The sequence below is a fragment of the Anguilla anguilla genome, chromosome 1 (assembly GCF_013347855.1).
Source record: "Anguilla anguilla isolate fAngAng1 chromosome 1, fAngAng1.pri, whole genome shotgun sequence".
Classification (NCBI taxonomy): Eukaryota; Metazoa; Chordata; class Actinopteri; order Anguilliformes; family Anguillidae; genus Anguilla; species Anguilla anguilla.
Window position 1 is genome coordinate 48,456,681 of NC_049201.1, and position 17,720 is coordinate 48,474,400.

General features: G+C 40.4%; 1 protein-coding gene and 1 long non-coding RNA gene across 4 annotated transcripts; one reads left to right on the forward strand and one right to left on the reverse strand.

The window, feature by feature from the left end:
* Window positions 1–420: 420 nt before the first annotated feature.
* Window positions 421–7,641, reverse strand: LOC118226250 (homeodomain-interacting protein kinase 4-like). Of its 3 annotated transcripts, none has more exons than XM_035415715.1 (7): window positions 4,513–7,641; window positions 3,031–3,835; window positions 2,634–2,852; window positions 1,708–2,493; window positions 1,518–1,604; window positions 1,225–1,298; window positions 421–1,110 (listed from the first exon to the last, which is right to left on the reverse strand). In XM_035415715.1, exons 1-3 carry the CDS (start codon window positions 5,034–5,036, stop codon window positions 2,664–2,666), a joined length of 1,518 nt encoding a protein of 505 aa, XP_035271606.1. In that variant the 5' UTR covers window positions 5,037–7,641; the 3' UTR covers window positions 421–1,110; window positions 1,225–1,298; window positions 1,518–1,604; window positions 1,708–2,493; window positions 2,634–2,663. The 3 variants fall into 3 exon arrangements, with proteins under 3 accessions (XP_035271606.1, XP_035271625.1, XP_035271614.1); XM_035415734.1 differs by having other exon boundaries at window positions 1,208–1,298; XM_035415723.1 differs by having other exon boundaries at window positions 1,225–1,342.
* Window positions 5,045–13,197, forward strand: LOC118226262. Its single transcript, XR_004765006.1, has 3 exons — window positions 5,045–5,080; window positions 11,263–11,359; window positions 13,181–13,197. It is a non-coding gene; the product is annotated as an uncharacterized LOC118226262 (long non-coding RNA).
* The last annotated feature ends 4,523 nt before the right edge of the window (window positions 13,198–17,720 follow it).

Consider the following 17,720-nt stretch of genomic DNA (forward strand, 5'->3'; position numbering starts at 1 on the left):
AATGAAATACTTTTGATTATGTAGCCTATATGGTCATTGAAGCAACCAAGCTTATCAGCTTATTGTTTAATGTATGGATTTTTGTTTAGTACATACAGAACCCTCCAAATGATTCACATCCATAATTAAGAAACACAAAAAAAGACTGTATAACGCAATATTTTAATTCTCAAATGCGGAAAATATTTTGAACAATTTAGTGCAATCAACTAAATTAACAGCTCTCAAATTATACATTTCTTTGCCAAAGAAATGAGCGTCACAAATACTGACAAGGCTGTTTTATTACAGATCACTCCATCAATTATCTTCAAGCCTACCCCGACAGCAGACAGTTGGCCGACATCGGCCTGGCATCGAAACGTCGGGTTCTCCCCATAGACTGTAGCCTATGTATTCTCCCCCCCTCCCCCCCCCCCCCCCACCAAAGGTCGGGTGGGAATAGGCCCAGAGTCGTAACTCATTAGTTCTCCTTCCGCTTACTCACTTCTATTATAACCATCGTTGTGGCGTCGGCCCGACATCATAGATGTGGAACGTTCCTAGTGCTGTTTAGTAGCTGATCTGAATCATTTTTAATAGAATTGTCCTTGTGTACGTATTTGATTTATTATTTGTGTTATTAGGCTTAAATTAGGCTTTTTTAGGCTTTTTTTTTAATTGATAGACCACATGTTTACATTGTTGTTTTAATGTAGGCCTACCCTATTCTTTTATCTCGGCACCATTGTAAATGAGGGCCCGTCAATGCTTCTACCGAGAATTAATTAAAGGCTGAAATGATTGACTGATTTTTATTCATTAATACTTTTGATTGTTTTATTTACCTACGATAGCATTCAACGATAAAAATAAAAAAATAAATTAAATAAATAAACAGCCATTTTTACACAGAAAATGGGCAAAAACCAGGCCTGAACCCCCAACAAAATGAGCAAGCAAGATAAAACAAATCCCCAGTGGGATTAAAAACACGGTGGCAAGAAAAAACTCCCCAATGGGAAGAAATCTCAGGAGGAACCCGGTTGTAGAGGGGGAGCCCATCCTCTGCTGGCTGGCCCGGTGTCATTAGTAAAGACTGGCTGATAGATAACCGAGAACAGCTGCTGTCTGCAGAGAATGAGAGGGATAGACAGGTAGAAACAAAATTAGCATCTGCACAATGGCAATTATGAGTATGGACAGCTCTTAATTTAGTCTGGTTTACCTAGTCTCTAAACTGACCTCATCTACCCCTTTGAGTGGGCTGCTGGTGGATCCCAAACTCCTGTTCGCCTTGCTGGAACATCTTCACGAGTCTTGAATGAGACCAAACAGTAAGAATCACCTGGGAGCACAATTCCTACACAGAATAATGGATGTCGTGTATGAACCAGTGACTTCCTCTAGCTAAGATAAATACATTAACAGCAAATAGACACTGTATTAGGCAATTTCTACTGGTCTTGAGCATCATAACCAATGTTGTAAGTTTATTTTGGTGCAATTCAAAAGAATTTGTGTGACCCTTTCCTCACCAATTTCTCCATTTTGTAATGCTTCTTGTGCTGTTTTGTGGCAACCGACTTGTTATTGCTCCTCAATGAGTTCAGGGCTGCCCTCTCCTGTGTGTGTGGGGAGGGGCAAACAAGTTGAACCAAACATCTGTTTAGCATCTGTACAAGCAGAATCATGGCTGTGGATTTGTCATAATTTAGCTTGGCTTACTTTGCCTATTTTAGCACACCTCCTCGACCCCTCTTGAGCTGCTGATGGATCCCAGTGTCCTGGTAGCGCTGCTGGATCTCCCGGGCCCAAATTCAGAACAGTAGGCAAGTGGTGATCTGGGATCAGTTATAACCCATTTACCTTTTAGCCCTAATCCGTAGCCCTGTTTCGTAGGTTTCGTAACCTTCAGGGTCCAAGTTGAACTATGCGTTGTTCCCTGCACTTGGACCGGTACTTCTCTCTAGGGGTTTCGTCATACTTGTTCCTGGTTATGGTTATACACTTTGTTGTACGTCGCTCTGGATAAGAGCGTCTGCCAAATGCCTGTAATGTAATGTAATGTAATGTAATCAACAGATAAGGCCAGGCTATGGGCCAGGGAAAACCGATCCCAGATCACCACTCCTAGTGGATTTCATGAATCTGGTGTCCATCCCTGTGAAAGGATGCTGAAAGAAACCTAAGGAACAACTGGTCTCGACTCGATGAAGTGAAAAAAAATCAATATTGTTCTGCTCATGGAAGTAAGTGTTCCATTCTGAATTATTCGTTTTTTATCTCAACTAGAATGCCCCCCCACCCCCACCCCTTGTTCCAATCACACCGATAATACTCACATGTAGATGCTTGGATGAGGCAAATGGTAAACTTTTTACTCACCAATCTTTCTTACCATATTTCTGCCTGGGGCATACTCCTAGCATCCTGCCCAAGGCCTGGTATGAGATTAAATTTTCTTGCCTATGTGGTAAGTTGACCAATAAGTTGATTCAGCTCCAGCATTCGCTGAAAGTTAAAAAAAGAAACTATAGGCTGTTTCGGTCTTGTGTAACATCAATGCATGGTTGTTAGTACATAACAGTAATTCATTATTAATTTTCAGTTTTTAATTACTGTTATGTGTTAACAAGACCATATCCACTTACTCCTCGTCATGCTTTCCACCACCCAGAACTCTACAGGCTGCTGTTGCTGTCCTCTGTGGCGACAGCCTTCTTGCCCCGGCATCCAGAAAAGCAGGAGGCAACTGTCCGCATCCACCTCATGAAGCCTTTCTTCTTTGGGGGCTCCTCGTGGGCGGTCGACTCCTCGGCCCGGACACTGCTGCCTGCAGTCGGGGATTGGCACTGGTCCTCACATGCCTGCTGTAAAAAGAGCGGGTACAAACATTTTCTAAATTAGAGGATAAATACGTACCCCAATATCAATATCCCTGTCATGTTTGCATGTATCAAAGTTAATTAAAATAATTATCTGACAACTAAGACAAGGTTTAAGGATTTCTTACACAGAACCTCCCATTTTCTTCACTTCAGACCTTACCTCTTCGCTCCCGGTGTTCTGGGCCGGCTGGTCTCCAGGGACGGCACAGCTTGCGGAACCCTCCAGGCCGTCCTCGTTTCCCTGAGCGGCCGCAGGCTGCTTCTTGCGCCGGCGTGTGAAAAGGCGCGTGAAAAGCGAGCGTAGCGACTGTCTCAGGGAACGCTTCTTCCTCTTCGGGACCTCGAGGACGATCTCCTCAGAGGAATCCGCATACATGTCAGAGCGGTCCTGGGGCAGGGTCACACCTGCCTCACTGTACCCCTGCAGCGCAAAGTTGTAATATGAGCGGTAGTTTCCGCGCTTTTGGAGGTGCTGCAGGGTGAGGAAAGGGTGGCGTAGGGCCTGGTTGGGGCTGATCCGCTGTTCTGGTTCAAGAACCAGCATTCGATTGAGCAGGTCAACCAGGCACCTACGGTCAGCAGACTCAGCGAGCTCTTGTTCTTCATAGCCTTTCGCAAGATCCTCCAGGGCTTGAAGAAGCTCCAGGTTGGCTGGCACATGCCTCCGCAAGCTCTGTGTCCCCGTAAACAGTTCTCTTCCCTGGTAGGGCTTCACCCGCAATTCATGTGCTCCCCTACCATTGTCTACAAGGTCGAAAAACAATTTAGTCTTGATGCTTGCTTCCAGCATCGTAGCAGAGGGAAACCCCCGGCTCCCAAAGATGCTGTGGGCCAGTTCCAGCTCGCAGCGCGAGGGGAAGAGGGTCCGACCAAGGGCCATTTCCCCCATCACACAGGCCAAAGACCACACGTCGATCTTTTCCGTGCAACGATAGCCCAGTAGGACCTCTGGAGCTCTGACGAATCTGAAAGAAAACAATTAAATCATTCAAACAGGATACGTCTCACTAAAATCAGGGATTTGTGGAATCAAGGAATCTTTCAGTCACACTAACAGCACACACATCTGCAGAGAAAATAACCAGTCCTCAGAATGCCTATTTCTACACAATCCATGACTAGAAGAATATAGCTGCACCCCAAAAAAGCAAATCTACGCAAGGCTGGGCAGCCTAGCTCAGAAGATTAAATCCCAAAGGAAACTTATATTCACACCCATGATGGTGAAAATAACTTCCACACAAGATTTAGAAATGTTATTTTATATCCAGTTACCTGGACTACTGTTATGAGACTAAATTTTCATAGCAAATAAGTTTTTATTCTTCACTATTCACAGCTATTTTTCTCCACAAGTCAGAATCATATAGGCTACAATATTCAAAGTTCTTACAGCACCTCCATGCGTTTCAATTGGGTCAATCCTAAACCAACAAAAACTGGAGCCTACTGGCCCGCATTGTAGGCCAGGTTAATGCATTCCACATTTCAAGTGTTTTACTGCATCTTAGCTTTAGTGGTCCAAACATAATTCATGCAATTTAGAGAATAGCATATCCAGACCCACTGAAATCCCAATTTAGCTTCATTTATTCAACAAAGCTTTAGGACATTTACATCAAAGGTAATTAAGTCTGCTAACCTGGGCTGAATGTAGGGCGTCCACATTGAAGCCAGGTCATGGGTAGTAATGGCGGAGCCAAAGTCGATCAGCTTTACTCGGAAGGGCTCGCGGCGCTGGTTCACGAGCACGATGTTTTCCTGTTTGATGTCAGCGTGAACGACGCCCATGTCTTTCAGTTTGGCCAGGGCTGTGGCCACCTGGAGAACAACCGTCCGGATGTCCCGTATTTTAAACTTTATCAACGAATTTGCCATTTGGAAGTCATGCAGGTTCTGGCCCATTACTTCTTCCACCAAGTAAACATGAAACTCGTCCCCGAAAGCTTCATAAAAACGAACGATGTGGTGATCGTAAGCATTCTCGTCCGTGAGAGCAGCGAGAACTCGTGCTTCGTGAAGGCAAAGCCTCGTGTGAACACGGGGCATTCTTTTCACGGCCACCATTTTCCGGTCGCTTTGACGCTGGAATCTGGCGACCTCCGCGAACATACCACGGCCTAAGCCCTCTATAAAATCGTACTTTTCGGTCTCTGAGGATAACATCTTGAAAGCGTTGTCCTGCCGAAAAGAACGTTACTTCGTACAAGGTACAAGTGACTTTACCTGTTTTTGTGTGAAATTTATATGAAATTTCGAACGCATTGATGACGTAACAATAGTCCGTACATTTTCCACATAGACTTCTGTTGCGTCACATGCTGATAGTAAAGTAAAACTAAAAACTGCATTCAGTGAATGGACAGGTACAATATACATACAATATAGTGTCACCGTTCAGGAAACGTCAAGCAAAAATTTACTTCCGATATTTAAAAAATGGTCTCCTGGATAATCCCAGATACAGAAAATAAATGAAAACAGGGTGATTTTAATTAATCTGAATTGACTCATCTGAATTTAACTAAATCAGCTGAAGTTCACTTCAATCACCATTCCTGCTAAAAAATGTGCCTGGAGTTCAAGTAACCACCACTGCTGCTAAAATATGCCATATTCATTACCCAATTGTACGGTTTTTTGTTCAGTAATACAAAACAATTATCGATAAAGTGTGTCTCAAGATCATACTCGACGAAAGGTTCGACTGCACCACTGAACTGTTTTGCACGCTGCATACAGCATACAGTGACAAGATGTAGGCTACTGCGATTTCGGGTAGCAGGCTTTGAGAACATCTGGAACAGACGTTTCAGAACGTAAGACGTAGGCTAGCCGCATAACCTTAAACGAAACTGTCCGCCTAAGTATAATACAGACATGTTAAATTAGGCTAACCTTACAACTTAGCTCACCAAATGGTTCATAGCTATTTTGCCGCTAGATAGGCTACGTTTATCAATGTGTAGCTAGCCAGCTTGCTATCTTCATATTTATGGATGGCTTCTATATCTGGGTAGTTTGCATTAGGCTATGTGTTTTCCATACTATGGAGCTCCTTTATACCCAGATAGCACAGACATATATAGTTCGTAATTTTTGAGATCGGTTGTTCTTCCATAATCGTTCAACATCGTTTGATCTGTGTTTGTCGACTGCCCTCTTCATTCAGTCACAATTTCTTGGTTGATGTGAGATATGCTTGGGATCGTTGTCTTCCTGAAAGATGTTTGTAGTTGGGTGATTCTTCAATTAAGGTCTATCCCCAGGGTAGATTTTCAAGAGAAAAAAAAAGATTATTGTATTGGTTAGGGTTAGGTTGTAGTACCTATGAAAAGGGAATTGTTTCTCAATGATGACATTTTAATACTTTTTCAGTCGGCTATGTTGAAAATTCAAATGTGCCAGAATTGCACTGTTTTGGGCTTGTCCCCAACCCACACTTTTTAACGTCACCTCTATAATAAAGTAATAAAAATGGTTAAATTCATTAAAACTTTACTTTGCATTTTCTCATAATAACATAAAAAGACATATTTCAAATTCATATGGTATATGTATGTGCAATTTTATAGTTAAATATCTCTGTCCCTGATACATCTGTCATTACCATCACACCAAACATTTTAGACAGCAATAAAGTTTTCAAATTTTTTTTATGTAGTTGCCATAGAAATGAGAAGTGACAGGGGCACATGGCCAGACATGGCAGAAACATGACTTTTTGATGTCCACAAAAGATTTATAAGTCCTGATCTGAGTGTATGTTTAGTAGGCATCAATACCAAACAAGTTACTATTTGAGTATTTTAGTTCAGAAATAAGTAATTTCACTTTATTTACATTTATTCAATGTACATTGTATGCTAGCTAACCTAATAGACAGAAAATCTTGATAGAAAATGTTTTTTGTTATCTTGGGTCTTGCCTCAATCATTGTGGTAAAGTGTTTAAATCTAAATTTGCATTTTCTCAAAAAAAAACATTGCAATTAAAATATTTTGATTAGTAAACAATATTTCATTGTTGAGCCAAGGCAATATATATTAAGTTAGAGAGAACATGACGTTAAAATATATTTTAAATGTACTTACAAATATTTAGAACATGCTTCTCAAAGAGCATTTGTTGTAGGCCTATATACTGGAATGATTGTGAAAACTTCAGTTTTTTGATTTTGTGATGGTAATGACATTTTGCTGTGACAGTTTTGAAAAAAGCATCGTAATATCAAAATTATCTTGAAGGACGATCAATGCTATGCTAAGATCTTTGTTCCAGACCACTTAATAAAGCGTTTGAAATAGAAAAAACAGAGTTTAAAGAAATGTATTTTTTCAAAATTTCAAAAGTCAAAAGTGCCCCGAATTGAAGAATCACCCATTTGTTGTTTGTGACCAGGTTTAAGCTTCTTGGCTAAGGGAACAGTAATCAATGTTTCTTGGCCGCTGTTGATGATGCCGAAGCCATCTGAGCGTACAGGTACTGTGTAAACTACGTCAGAAGTAGGCTATTCAGCATTGTTATTTGCTACCTAAATTTTGTCACACGCCTGTCATCGTTAACGAAATCTCTATCTTCAGAATCCGTTTAAACCATAGACTGTGGTTTAAACCACTATCTAATCAGCCCAGACTTTAAAGTTATAAAGGGGGATTTATCAAGTGTCCCGCAAAAATATTGACCTGGCTATCAGCCAGAATTCACAGTTTGAACCAACCAACTGCCATAATAAATGAATGTGTAAAATCTAAAAGTAAGACCATTATTAAGTCATTACATTACATTACATTTATTTGGCAGACGCTTTTATCCAAAGCGACGTACAAAAAGTGCATTTCATGGTCATAGACAACTGCTAAACACAGGTTCAGTAAGGTACAATACTTATTTTGTACAGCTATTTCTAGCCAAGAACACAGTTCGCACAGTGAACACTATTCTGACCTAACCTCTGCAAAGCCAACTAGCCAGAAGAATAAGCTACAATATTAGGACAAATACAACTTACCAAAAAGTGCTGGGATGGGGCAACATGTAACAAGTGTCATGAAAAGGGTTTTTTTTTTTAATTTTTTTTATTTATAAAAGAGTGAAATATACAGCGTGGTGGTGGTTAGTCTAGGTATAGTCTGAAGAGATGAGTCTTCAGGCCACGGCGAAAGATTGGTAGTAGGGGGAGGTTCGGAGAGGGACGGGGAGTTCGTTCCACCACTGGGGAGCTAGGGTGGAGAAGCTCTGTGATCCCTTTGGGCGGGTGGGAGGGGTTACAAGGCGCCCTGCTGCCGCAGAGCGGAGTGGTCGAGCAGGCACATAGAATCGAGTCATGTCTTGCAAGTAGATGGGGGCTGTCCTGTTGGCAGCAGTGTAGGCAAGGGTCAGGGCTTTGAACCGGATCCTGGCGGCGACTGGTAGCCAGTGGAGTGATCGCAGCAGAGGAGTGACGTGGGAGAATTTGGGAAGGTTGTAGATGAGTCGGGCAGCGGCATTCTGAAACATCTGTAGTGGCTGTATGGCACAAGCTGGCAGGCTTGCAAGGAGAGAGTTGCAGTAATCAAGGCGAGAGGTCACCGTAGCCTGGACGAGCAGCTGGGTGGAGTGCGTCGATAGGTATGGTCGAATCCTTCTGATGTTGTACAGAAGGAATCTGCAGGACCGTGATGTTGCCTTGATGTGCTCCTTGAGGTCCAGTTGGTCATCCAGGACCACCCCCAAGCTCTTGGCAGAGTGAGAGGTCACTGTGGTGCCATCAACCGTGATTGAGAGCTCACGAAGTAAGGAGGTCTTGCACGGGAAGAAGAGCAGCTCAGTTTTGTTGAGGTTGAGCTTCAGATGGTGGCTGGCCATCCAGGTGGAGATGTCAGCCAGGCAGGAAGAGATCTTATCATTGACCTGTGTGGCCGAGGGGGGGAAAGAAAAGAAGAGTTGTGTGTCATCTGCATAACAATGATAGGAGAAGCCATGTGAATTAATAACTGAACCAAGAGATCTGCAAGATAGGAAGCGAACCAAGACAGGGCAGTCCCGGCGATGCCCATCCCAGCCAAGGTGGAGAGGAGTATTTTATGGTTGACCGTGTCGAAAGCTGCAGAGAGGTCAAGAAGGATCAGGACAGAGGAGAGGCGTGAGGCTCTTGCAGTGGCAAGTGCCTCCGTCACAGCTAGGAGCACAGTCTCTGTTGAGTGCCCGGATCGGAAGCCAGACTGGTGAGGGTCCAGCAGGTTGTTCTGATGGAGAAAAGAGGTTAGTTGTTTAAGAACTGCTCGTTCAAGGGTAGAAGTAATACGGGTCGATAATTCGTTACATCGGAGGGGTCTGAGGTGGGTTTTTTGAGAAGTGGGGTAACACGATGTCAATGTTCCAGAACCAAATAAATGTGAACAGTTTCAGTCCCTAAAGAGCATATAGTCTTGAAATTAGATGATAGTCCTAATGCACAGTTTCAGACTTGTATTTTGAGCACATTCAATTTTTCCTTCCTTATACGCTAATGTTTGTGGCTTTTGTTAGCAGTGGCGTATCCCATAAAGAGTTTTTCATTCATCTTTAACTCTTGGGTTTGTATTATTTCGAAGTGAGAGAAATATTTAGATTTAATTGACTGTATTGAATTAGGCCTAATTCAAATTAATGCACTGATTAATATCAGTTATTCTAACTCAATTGTGTGTTATATATGTGTATAAATATGAGTACTGTTTCTAAGCTTGGTGATTTCTGTTTTTCATATCAAGTTTTATTATTATTATTATTATTATTATTATTATTATATTTAATCAATAATACTACTTGTAATATGTTTCCATAATACTCTTAAGTAAATATGGTGTAGGCCTATCATTACAATGTGCACTGCAGTAGTAAAATAAAAAAACTCACTTTAACTGAGCGCAGTGATTTAATGTACAAGAAAAGTGGCTCTTCCTTCTCAGGTATGGAAATCTAACTTTATGCAATAAATCAAAACTAGAATTAATAAACCAGGCAAGTAAAATAATCTCTCATTAAGGGTATGATGATTTTTAATCTAATGATCTGGTTGTGGAAATCTGACTGTTCAATAAATAAAAACCAAACATAATTAACCAGGCCACTAAAATAATTGGCATTAAGCAAGAGACACTGCAACACCAGCTTTTTTTTGTTGTTGCTGTGAAGCAAAAATGTCTCCATGTCATGTAACAACACAGTGCACTGCTATAGGCATATATTGCTTTAGGGTCCATAGGTAACTCTGCCTTCACTGTAAATAGGTACACTACGAGGACGTTTGTCATGGGCTACCACAAAAGGAGGAAAAGGGGCTTTAAGGCCATCTGGTGTTTTGATATTTTTGTCCTGTTTACTCAGTGTACATTTCTTTCATCCATGTATTGTTCCCTGTTCAGCATTATGCCAAAGGAACATTTCCATTTTATACATATTTAATGGTCAATAATGTATTTAATTCTATTCTATTAACTACCCATTAGAATCACAAACATAATTGACGGTGTGTGTTTGTGACCATGTTCACCTGTGTATGACTGTTTTATCTAACTAAAAAATAATAACAATACCAGGTCGATGCTTTAAGAATATACCATGTGCCATTTTGTGTAACCAGCTATATAGTTGTATATGTGTATGGTTACAATGAATGGCACTTGGGGGTTGGGGTTAACGTAGTCTTGTTTAAAAACACATTATTGTCATTCTGTGATGAATCAAACAAATATTAATTTTTAGTTGACTCTCAAGTGAGTGTACAATTTTTTTCACCATCAGAAAATCTTATCCATCACTGACCCCATATGCTGCATAGTGTGTGTGTGTGCATGTATATATATATATATAATTAAAAATGTAGACAAAGAATATAAATAAAAATGTTGGAAGAAAAACAACTAATAAACCTGTCTGTGAACATGCTATCCTTGAAGCAGACACTTCAAGTGTGTGTGCGTGTGCGTGTGCGTGTGCATGTGAGGGTCTATTTCAGTAATACTCATTTCTTTACTGTATAGAGATGCTGCCACTTCAAGTGATTTTTCTCATATTGCTTTCAGCGACAGAGTGAAATGCTTTCACACTATTTCAGAGCCTGCCATTAATCCAAGCAGCCTGTATTTTCTGGCACTATCACTGCATCAGTATTAAAATGACTGACTGCACTGGCTCTTGTGCTGTAGATGCTCAATGCTCTATCAAAGAGATTCATGCTTTTGAATCGATCAGATCTGACATGACAGCCCTGGAAGCACATATTGAGAAAGTGAGCTGTTTACGTGCAGTTATTTTGTCAAAGGTCCCCTTACTAACTCTGGTATATACGCCCCTGGGCTTCGCAATCCTCATATTTGATGACCTCCTCAGAAAAAAAAATATTGTCCCCTTTTTTCCTTTGCTTGAGGCTTGCAGAGTGCCATTCCAGCATGCTGTCTCCGGGTCTTTCCATCAAGCCTTTCCACTCCAGCGACAGCCACTGCAGTACTGGACCTGCTTGGGGAGTAAGGAGATACAGCTGTTGTTGTTGAACAGAAGTACATCTGTTTTCATGTCTCTTTCTGTTGCATTCCTAAATTTTTTTGTTATTATTTTCTTTTTCTTGGGGTGGATTAAAAAGTATTTTATCCCCTACTGCAGCAGAGAGGAGAGGTTGGTTGAATAGAGCATTTCTGTAATTCAATCAGACCATATGGGGCCATATTTTCCAAGAAAAGGCACAATTATCAAACTAGCTGTGACTCATAGCAGTGGTGAAATAACTCAATTTTGGTCATTTAGTGACTACAGACTACAGCACATCTACAGTTGAACTGGCTAGCTTAACAGGAATACACCTCCCTCCACTTTGCAAAATGATCGGATAGACATCAAATCATTTGTTTAATTGTAATTTAAGCAAAAGGATGCTATTTTTAGGAAAGTTGTGTCTAAGATTAATTGTCCTTTTTTTCTTTCTTTTTTTTTGTTGCCATTTTTCTCCCCAATTTAGTCGTTATACCAATTCCCCATGTGTATCACGGTCCTGGTCGATGCGCTATCCTCTGCTGGTCTGGGGAGGGTGTAGACTACCACATGCCTCCTCCGATACATGTGGAGTCACCAGCCGCTTCTTTTCACCTGATAGCTAGGAGTTTCACTTGGAGAGCGTAAAGTAGGCAATATACTTCGTACGAAGTAGAACCTTTTGAGCAAAACGAAGCGATCAGAACAACTGACAAACAAAAAGACGCGGTGTTGTGTGTTCGTACGGTGCAGTGTGCAACGGCCTCCAGGGAGAACTTTTCGAAAAGTTCTTTCTTGTTCTCCGACCTCCCCCTCTCAGCTATTGTTCCAAATATCACATAGTTGGTTACGTCACGGTTGAGTTCAGAGGGCTGAATTTACATGCTAATATATGGAGAGTCAACGCCAATCTCTCTTCTGTAGACTAGAGATGGGAATTCTGAGTTCCTGCATGTTATATGAATGGTGCTACTCGTTTCAGCAAGTCATCAAAACGCCTAGCACACATTCAGAAATAAGAGAAAGTGGACCCCCTCGTCTAAACTCGCATTTGCCGAATGTACAGACAAAACTCTACATTCTCCGTCCTACTCTGATTTAGAGGACGAACGTACCATCTTCTTCGCCTTTTTTTCTTCTTTTGCATAGCTACATAAACTAAAGCCACTTTAAACACTTTAAACTTTTTGTTTTGTGTTGTGATCTCGCGTAGACCTTCTCTTTATACAAACATGGCGTAGCCGCGAGACGGAGGTCTGGTTGAGATTCCAGCCCCGGTTACTGCCTCGTAAATATTCGTAATTATTCACGCCCCAGCGGCGTGGAGTGACTTCAAACGGTGCGGTGTTCTCACTGAGTATACCGACAACAGTGTTCGTGGACATGTTCGCCGGTGGTTCTCAATCCTGAAGTTCTTTCTTCTTACTGAGTATACTGCCAGCTTAACGCATGCGGAGGTTCACGCTGTCTCCCCCAGATCCCCTCCCTGCTGAACAGGCGCCCCAACCAACCAGTAGGAGTCGCTACTGCAACGCTCAGGACTCATATCCTCACCGGCTTCCCACCCATGAACACTGCCAATTGTGTTCGTAGGAACGTCTGACCAAGCCGGAAGCACCGCTGCCGGGGATTGATTAAACTTAATTGAGCTCTGCAGATTAAATGTGTCTAAGTTTATTTTAAAAGTAAAACTAATCTTTTTGTATTATTGTAAGTGTAAATTGAAAAAAAAAGTTTGTACTTGTTATGCAAGACATGTGCATAAATTAACTGAATTTCTCTGCCTAAAGTAACAATGTATTTATTTTTTTAAACCACAGGTGACCTAATACTTCTGTACTCTGTATCACATATATTTTGGTAAGTACTCATCAAACCTTGAAATAGAAATGGGAAATCTCTGCTGTCCTTTGCATTTTCAGTGCACTCACTGTCATTCATTTCTTATTTTGTTAATTTAATAACATTTCGTTTGCAAGTGAGATTGCACAACTCACCAGATAAGAGGTTTGTTTCCTGGAAGCCCTGGAGGAATGTTTTGTTAATTAATAAAAGCGTGGCCCATAGGGCATCACAAAGAATGGAAAATCATTTGGGCAAATTTATCAAATTTGTCTCCTCAGAGAAGGTAAAGCTCCAGAAAGATCATAATTCACCACAGAAAGCTGATGCTTGATTATTTATATGCTGTCTTTCCTCTGGCTGCCGTAATTCTGTTTATATTGATCCAAATCAAGCTTCCAGACCTAAGTGTCTTGTTATGAGAGCCAATGATGACATTTTAGCCAGTAGCAAAATAATGTCACAATCCTATGATTTAATGTTGATGTAATGACTATAAGAAACACCCACATTTAACAGATTCATTATACCGCACACACACATATATGTGGGAAAACATATGTGTGTGTGTGTCAGGAATCTGTTCCCGAGTTGTCTACGTTGCACTTTTGCCATAGAGCTTATTAAAATGAATTAAAGAATTATGCCATGGGAAAAGTGGATATAATATTTTTGGATGTTTAGGCCTTATGTAAAAAGCTGAATCTTGTTATCATTCTTTACAGATAATGCCATTTTGCGCAGTACAAAATCGAGAAAATGCTTGTGTAGTAACAGCCATTGACCACTGTGATATATGTTTGTCAATATTTTAAGATAGTTTTACTTTTCTAGTCAGTATTTCTTTAAAGCAATGGCAAACAATGGATTGTTCGACTGTATCGCCATATAATGTGCTATTTACCCCACCATGTGAATTTAACAAAATTGCAGTAGGTACAACTGAAAACTGGAGGGCTGACCTTCTCGGTTTCCTGCTGGTGGATACTATGTGTTTTCTTATACCTTTCTTTCACACAAGAAATATAAATGCTGTAATTAAAACTTTGGAGTTTCAGAAATTTGGATGTAACTGAAACTAGATAAATTTCTGCTTTATGTGTAATTTTTAGGAGAGCAACAGCAAGCAACAACCCTCCAACCCTCAGTTTATCTCCACTTAGAAACTTGGCATTTTACAAGCTGCCACCATTCGATAATCAATAGTCCCTTTGCAGTAAAACTAATTGTATCTTATTTGGGTTTATGAGACAAATAAATCGCATTGTTAGTGAACTGAACCCTCTTTTAGCTCGTGATTAATGATGAGCGGCCAGTTTGCGGATTTTATGTAATGTGGCCCTACGGTCTACGAAATGATTTCTACAAGGCATAGGTCTGTCATTTACTGCTTCACTGCTCACCAACCCCCGAGCATCTCCTGTCTTCCACTTACAGTTTGTTACATTCATCAAGCATACTGTCTGAAGGCCTAATGACAACAACAGGGAGGCAAGCCCATCAATCCCCACATTGATCTCACCACGACACTTGTAATTTGAAATGAATTTACATAGTGAGCCGTTTTTCAGGTATGCGAACCTCCGGGAGAAATTCTTTTATCTGAGGCCCAGGCCAAAGATGAGCAATCCAGCAGCGTTTTCTATCGATTTGTGTCAAAGGGCCACTGGCTGACTTTAATACGCGCGGATCCAAGTATGCTTTGTGCACAGTAGTGTATCCGTAGAGCTAGACAAATTCAGTTCAATCTGTGTCCTGTTTCAAACTAAAGTACTATTTAAATTTCAGTTTGTTTTAAATTTCAACAAATGCACTTTGTTGATTTGAAACTGCAAAGGTTCCTGAAGGATATCTTCATGTCCAACATTCACAGCATGTAAATATTGTTGTTTTGAATTTAGATGCTATTGATATATATATTGGTTGTTGCTTTTATGAATATTTTTTAAAATACTGCTATAATAAGTGACACATTTCGGGATGTAGTCACAAAACAAGTGTTTTTACTCTGTAAGACATACAGCTTTAATTGTAAGGATTTAACATAAGACTGGCAGCAGATGAAGTAGGATTTCTTGTAGATTCCAGATATATCTGCATTCACAGTTTTTTTTTTTTAATTGACACATGAAAAGATGATTAAGAAGAGTGACTCAAACAACTCTTTCAAAATACAGGTGGCAGTGTAATCATAAAACAGCATATCTATCATAATAACTCAGTTAATGTTCAGTATTATTTTATGTATGGAAAACACTTGCTTGTAACTACATTTCAAAAGTCTAATAGGGTCCTTCATTGTGAGGTCTTGAGACACAGTGTCATAAAAAATAAATTAGGCCATAATGTGTCTAATTAAGCTGTACAATGTGTGTATCAATACATTTTGTTTCCTTGCGGAGCTTGTTCAGTCAAAAATACAATTGCTATTTTCACGAGTACATTAGTGCAACCTTTGAATTTAAAGTTTCTGTGGTGAAAATACTTTTTTTATTGCTAAATTATACATTTAAAAATTTTTTATTACCTTAATGATTTACAAAAGTGTATTTCAATTGGGGATAGTTGTAAACTGTTCCTCAAGTATATATCCCTGTGAATCTTTTCTTTATATTATTCATGTTCTAATAAAAAATGCAATACCCATTCTACCAGCAGAAAATCTAATTAATGTATGTCAGGCAGAAGTGAACTAATTTCCCATGACACTATACTAAGAGTTGTTTCAAGCATTCTCCCTTCTGTTGCTACTGTAACTTTATTGATCACGTTAAATGCTCTGTAGGACCATCTAGTGGCCATAATTCATATTGCATCCAATTATCCCAACAAAGACTGTACTTAGAATCAAAAACATGATGAATCCCCCCACCAAATAAATATTTGAATCAGGGGCTTGTATAATTACTTTCAGATTTAAGCTGAAAATAGCCCTTTCAGGTAGGTATAGAAAGGTGGAGTTAGGTTGAATAGTCATGTTGCAATTATTCTCCTAGGATTGAAGATCTGGTCTTGTTGACAATTTATAATTTTAAAAATTTAATTTTTTTTAAAAAAACCACTCATGGGGGACTGTGAGACTCCTGGTGTGGTACCACACTAGTTTTACCATGACACGATTAACATTGTCCTCATGAACCACGTGCCATTGGCACCTGGATTCAGAGGGGCTTCATTTATTCTGGAGTCACAGTATGTGGGAGGTAAATGCCACTGATATGTCAAAGAGCAGAGTTAGAACTAAGGACAATATGACAGCCATCCTGTCCAATGGCAACTGCCATTAGATTAGACTCTAGATTAGACTCTATTAGACTCTGCACGTTAAACCAAGAATTTTCTGGAGTACGTATTCTTATTTTTTCATAGCCTTCCTGTTCAGGCCATGCATCTCAAATCACATAAGCAGAATTATGTCAGAATTACTTTGATGAACATTAGCCATGCATCATTCAGTCAGAAGATACGTGCATTTCTGTAGAATGATATTCACGTGGGGTTGAGGCAGAACACACACGTCTATGTCCATGCAGATTGCCAACTCTGTTTTGGCATACGAGGATAACCATGAGACATGCAGGATGGTTGAGCTGGCACTTGAGGCTCCTGACAGCGTGCTGTGCTGCTCTGTCTCAGAATGCACGTACAACAAATGGCAGTAGACTTGAAGACGAATGCCCATCCGAATCACTGAAATCTCTCACTCACTCAAAAACTCCTAGGATATATTTTTCCCGAAACACATGATATTTATACAAATAATTTATCTGTAGGACCTTTCATAACTAATTGGTTACAATATGCTTCACAGCGTACCCCAGCCTAAACACTCACAAAAGAAAGCCAAGTGGCAAGGAAAAACTCACTTGGTGGCAAAGGAAGAAATGCTCAGAGGAATGAGAATCAAAGGGGGAGCCCATCCTCCCCTGGCTGGTTGAAAGTGTGGCCTCATAGGGACGATGAACCACAAAAATCCAGTGATGAAGGAACCGATGATTACTGATTGATGATACATTTGTAGTGTATATTTTCCCATAAATGATTAAACATTTTTAACAGATAAAATGCTTCAATGGTTTGCTTAACATGTACAATACAATCCTGATTGTTTTGGGGGCTAGTTGCCTTTTTGGCAAGTTTTCTCTTCAGCATATGAAACGCATGTTCAGTTGGATTCAGATTGGATGAATGGTCGGTCAAGAATTTTGGCTTTGAAAAACACATTTGTTGCTTTAGCAGTATGTTTGGGATCATTGTCATGCTGTAGGATGAAGCGCCGTCCAAAAAGTTTGGAGGCATTCGTGTGAAATTGAGATTTTTCTGTACAATTCAGCATTTGTCCTGCTGCTATCATCAGCTACGTCATCAATTAAGACAGGGGTCCTCAATCTTATCCAGAAGGGGCCGGTGTGGATGCAGGCTTTCATTCCAAACAAACTGTTACACACCTGATTCCACTAATCAAAGTCCTTAGCAGAGATTCTTGTGGTTTATTAGTAGAATCAGGTGTGTAACTGC

Bases quoted from the DNA above. Each gene is read 5' to 3' on its own strand.
- LOC118226250 (XM_035415715.1), bottom strand. From the start codon at position 5,036: ATGTTATCCTCAGAGACCGAAAAGTACGATTTTATAGAGGGCTTAGGC. The intron at 3,836-4,512 runs GTTAGCAGACTT...GTTTTCTTTCAG, and splicing joins ACGCCCTACATTCAGCCCAG to ATTCGTCAGAGCTCCAGAGG. The intron at 2,853-3,030 runs GTAAGGTCTGAA...CTCTTTTTACAG, and splicing joins AGAACACCGGGAGCGAAGAG to CAGGCATGTGAGGACCAGTG.